We start from the raw sequence: 5000 nt of genomic DNA on the forward strand, positions 1-5000 counted from the left end.
TCTGCTTCCTGTCCCCCTCCTCTTCTTCCTTCCCCTCCCCCTCTCTGTCCACATCCCCCTCCTCCCTTCCCCTTCCTCCCCCACCCCTCCCCCTCCTCTACTCCCTCACCACTTCCTGTATCCCTCCTCCTCCTCCTCTTCCTTCGCCTCCATCTCTGCCCACCTCCACTTTCTCCCTCTCCCCCTCCCCCTCCCCCTCCTCCCTCTCCCTCCTCCCTCCCTCTCTGCTTCCTGTACCCCATCTTCTTCTTCCTTTGCCTCTCTCTGTCCCTCCTCCCCCTCCCCCCTACCCTCCCCCTCTCCTCCTCCCCCCTCCCCCCTCTCCCTCACTGCTTCCTGTATTCCTCCTCCTCCTCTTCTTCACCTCCATCTCTTCCCACCTCCCCCTTCTCCCGCCTCCTCCCTCTCCCCCTCCCCCTTCTCCCTCTCCCTCTCAGTTTCCTGTATCCCACCTTCTCCTTCCACCTTCTCCTTCCTTTGCCTCTATCTCTCTGTCCCTCCTCTCCCTCCTCTCCCTCCCCCCTCTCCCCCTCCCGCTCCCCTCCCCCTCTCCCCCTACCTCTCTGCTTCCTGTACCCCATCTTCTTCTTCCTTTGACTCTTTCTCTCTCCCTCCTTCCCCTCCTCCTCTTCTCCTCCTCCTGCCCCCACTCCTTCCCCTGCCTCCCCTCCTCCCTAACCTCTTCCTCCTGACGAAAGCAGAGCCAGGCACTGGGAAAGGACTCTGCCCCCTGCAGTACCTTTCCCCCCCATCGGCGTGGGGCAGTTGGGGGGCACCGGGGGGAGGATGCGGGTGAAGTAGCTGAGGTTGCTGTAGGATTCCCAGTTCAGGTATCCGTAGTTGCCGCTGAAGGTGGGCGGGCTGGGGATCAGGTTGGCGCGGGCTGCAGGGTGAGAGGCAGAAGGGGTGGGAGAGAGAGGGGGGCGTGGGGGAGTTGCAGCGGAGGGGTGGGGGGGCATCCCAGGACTGGCAGTTGGGTGGGGTCACCTGGTGAGCCTCTCAAGCCCAACTGGACAGGGAGCCTTCCCGAAGACACCTGCCCATCTCCCGACACTTCACCCACTCACCGGTTAACACCACTCGCATCAAAAGATTACGGAGGGGAGTTCGGTTCACGACACTCCACAGCCACTGGAAATGGGTCAGCAGGTAGTGAACGGACGACGGGCTCGGCTTCAGGGTGTTGTATACCCACGTCCAGAACTCCGCTGGGGGGTGGGGAGCAAAGACAGGTTGTTTTAAAAACAATAACCACAGATATTTCCCTCAAGGTGTCCCATTTGGAGGATTTACGGAAAAGAACCCACAGGAAGCTTAACTTCTCAGTTCTGGGCAGGTACGTTGAGGTAGTGTTGTGGCCCGCCAGCAGCCAGTGGAGCTGGCAGAGTGTCGGACAGTGAGGAGGTTGGTGAGGAACCTGGGCCAGTCCTGGAGTCTGGGGAAGGCTCTGTTGAAGGGCTCGGTGTCGGAGGCAGAGAGGGGGCCAGGGCCATCTGACAGTTATCAGCTGCCTTCGGAGTCAGACATCAGTGAGGCAGAAGAACAGCTGGAGCCTGTTCCCAGTGTGCGCATGCGCAGAGCTGCCAGACAAAGGGAGCAGCTAAAGAACAGGGGTTGACTTGGGAGTAAGGCCACAGGTGGACGCAAGATCTTGGACTTTCAACTGGGTGGGGAAAACCAGGAATTCCTCCGGTAAGAATTAAAAGAGGAGCAAAAGGGGAGGGGGCTTTTGCAGGAAACAATTTGTTCGATTGGCTGATAGATTTGTTTCAGGAGTGTGAAGATCTGTCCATGAATTTCAGAGACTTTGTGCCCAGCCTTTCCTTGCACAGCTCCTCATTTGGAAAAATATTTACATGGACGCTTTCCAAGCTAGATAAGGTCTGTGGTCATAAATACTCCTTTGGAAGACTGTTTGCCACGCCTTTGCTGAAGGTGAATGAGAGGAATTCACATTCGTTTAATAAAAGGGATTGGGAGTAAAGCCATACCTTGGGGGTGATTGGCCCCTCCCATGGGAAACAAAAGAGGAGCGAAGAATGGGGTGGGGGCTTTTGCAGGAAACAATTTGTTCGTTCAGTCGTTTCAAGGGTGGAAAGTTCTGTTTAGGACTATAAGAGACTCTGTGCCAAGTTTTGCCTTGCCCGCGTTTGGAAATGAGTTATCTGGCAGTGCTCCAAACAAGATAAGGTTTGTGTGGATAAACACTCCTTTGAAAGACTGTTTGTTCAGCCTTGCGGACTGTGAATGAAAGGAATTAAAAATAAAAGGGGTTTTGCCGGGACCAAGACTCTGTTTCTTCTTTTTTTTAAGGAACCCTGGGGTCAAAACAGGTAGACTGCCTCTGAACATGGAGGTTCGGTGCCTCTCTCTGTGTGTACAGCCCCCCCCCCCTGCCTGCACGGAGGAGTCGGAAGCAAAAACTCACGCGAGGTGCAGTTGGCGTCGTAGTATCCCGTCCGGGTACAGTCACATTCGTACCCTTCTGTGCCAACTCGGACGCACAAGCCGCCGTGCTGGCATGGGAAATAGCAGCATGGGTCCACTGCAAGGAGAAGAGAAGGCAAGGTAGGTTAAGAAGCAAGATCCCAGGATTTGTTTGCTGCCAAAATAAAATTTAAAAAAAGGGTAGGGCATGAAACTTGACAATGGACAGATCAAGACAAGCGGCTCAAGTGATAACTTGATATAACAACCGTTCAGTCAACATTTCCGTGTAAATAAAAGCTCAAATAACTATCCCTGAGGATATGGGAAAGTTGTCGTCGGTTCATGGAAGCTAAAGGTAAAGATTCCCCTCGCACATCTGTGCTAGTCGTTCCCGACTCTAGGGGGCGCTGCTCATCTCCGTTTCCAAACCGAAGACCCAGCGCTGTCCGAAGACGCCTCCCTGGTCATGTGGCTGGCATGACTCAATGCCAAAGGCGCACGGAAAGCTGTTCCCTTCCCACCAAAGGTGGTTCCCTATTTTTCTACTTGCATTTTTTACCTGCTTTCGAACTGCTAGGTGAGCAGAAGCTGGGACAAGTCACGGGAGCTCACTCCGTTATGCAGCGCTAGGGATTCGAACTGCTGAACTGCTGACCTTTCTGATCGACAAGCTCAGCATCTTAGCCACTGAGCCACCGCGTCCCATTTGGAGGCTGCAACATAATAAATTCACTCTCTCGATAGACTAACCCCTGCCTGTTTTCATGGCAGCAAATGTAGTTTATTAGCCACCGGCCCTCGTTAAATGTTGTCCTCAAACGGACAGGCTGAGTCAACCTTAAAGCCAGTCAGGATCGAACTGCTGGCAGTGGGCAGAATTAGCCTGCCATACTGCAATTTAACCACTGTGTCATCATGGCAAATAGATAGATGATAGATGATAGATGATAGATAGATAGATAGATAGATAGATAGATAGATAGATAGATAGATAGATAGATAGATAGATAGATAGATGGATGATGGATGGATGGAAGATAGACAGACCTAGAGATAGGTAGCATAGCAGACATATATCGCTTCATAGTGCTTTACAGTCCTTGAAGCTTCGGTGGCGCAGTGGTTAGACTGTAGTACTGCAGGCTCCTTCTGCTGCCTGCCAGCTGCCTGCAATCTGGCAGTTCAAATCTCACCAGGCTCAAAGTTGACTCAGCCTTCCGTCCTTCCGAGGTGGGTAAAATGAGGACCCAGATTGTTGGGGGCAAGAGGCTGACCCTGTAAACCGCTTAGAGAGGCACTGTAAAGCACTGCAAAGCAGTATATAAGTCTAAGTGCTATTGCTCCTGCTAAGCGGTTTATAGCATCAGCCTCTTGCCCCCAATAATCTGGGTCCTCATTTTACCGACCTTGGAAGAATGGAAGGCTGAGTCAACCTAAAAGCCAGTCAGGATCGAACTGCTGGCAGTGGGTAGAATTAGCCTGCCATACTGCAATTTAACCACTGTGTCATTACGGCAGATAGATAGATGATAGAGATAGATAGATAGATAGATAGATAGATAGATAGATAGATAGATAGATAGATAGATAGATAGATAGAAAGAAAGAAAGAAAGAAAGAAAGAAAGAAAGAAAGAAAGAAAGAAAGAAAGAAAGAAATAGCACTTAGACATATACCGCTTCACAGAGCTTCACAGCTCTCTCTAAGCGATAGATCAGTGTTTCTCAACCTTGGCAACTTGAAGATGTCTGGACTTCAACTCCCAGAATTCCCCAGCCAGCATTCGTTGGTTGGGGAATTCTGGGAGTTGAAGTCCAGACATCTTCAAGTTGCCAAGTTTGAGAAACACTGCGATAGATAGATGATAGATAGATAGATAGATAGATAGATAGATAGATAGATAGATAGATAGATGATAGATAGATAGATAGATAGATAGATAGATAGATAGATAGATGATAGATAGATAGATATAGATGAAATAAAAAATAAAGAAATAAAAAATAAAGAAATAAAAAATAAAGAAATAAAGAAATAGCATTTAGACTTATATACCGCTTCACAGAGCTTCATAGCTCTCTCTAAGCGATAGATAGATAAATGGATGGATGGAAGATAGACAGACATAGAGATACACGTAGCAATAGCAGACTTATATATCGCTTCATAGTGCTTTATCCTCTGTAAGTTACGATGGCGCAGTGGTTAGAGTGTGGTATTGCTGGCTACTTCTGTTGACTGCCGGCTGCCTGCAATTTGGCAGTTCGAATCTCACCAGGCTCAAGGTTGAGTCGTCCTTCCGTGGTGGGTCAAATGAGGACTCAGATTGTTGGGGGCCAAGAGGCTGACTCTGTAAACCGCTTAGAGAGGGCTGGAAAGCATTGTGAAGCGGTATATAAGTCTATTGCTCTTGCTCAGCGGTTTACAGCATCAGCCTGTTGCCCCCAATAATCCGAGTTCCTCTTTCTAACCGACCTTGGAAAGATGGAAAACGGCTTATTTAACATGGCTGCAGTAACAACCAAGGGGCAAATTAACTTCGCATCTAGGTCTGTTGCATTTCCTTTTTT

At 49.9% G+C, this 5000-nt stretch overlaps 1 protein-coding gene across 1 annotated transcript in view; it reads right to left on the bottom strand.

Annotated features, from left to right (window-relative positions):
* The window catches only part of PTGS1 (prostaglandin-endoperoxide synthase 1), a 22860-nt gene that overhangs the window by 9937 nt on the left and 7923 nt on the right, over positions 1 to 5000 (bottom strand). The window contains exons 3-5 of the mRNA XM_032233696.1: positions 2429 to 2545; positions 1068 to 1208; positions 740 to 883 (exon numbers count right to left, since the gene is read on the bottom strand). Of these exons, the coding sequence (XP_032089587.1) occupies positions 740 to 883; positions 1068 to 1208; positions 2429 to 2545 (402 nt within the window). The remainder of the gene's footprint in view (positions 1 to 739; positions 884 to 1067; positions 1209 to 2428; positions 2546 to 5000) is intronic.

Source organism: Thamnophis elegans, chromosome 16 (genome assembly GCF_009769535.1).
Source record: "Thamnophis elegans isolate rThaEle1 chromosome 16, rThaEle1.pri, whole genome shotgun sequence".
Classification (NCBI taxonomy): domain Eukaryota; kingdom Metazoa; phylum Chordata; class Lepidosauria; order Squamata; family Colubridae; genus Thamnophis; species Thamnophis elegans.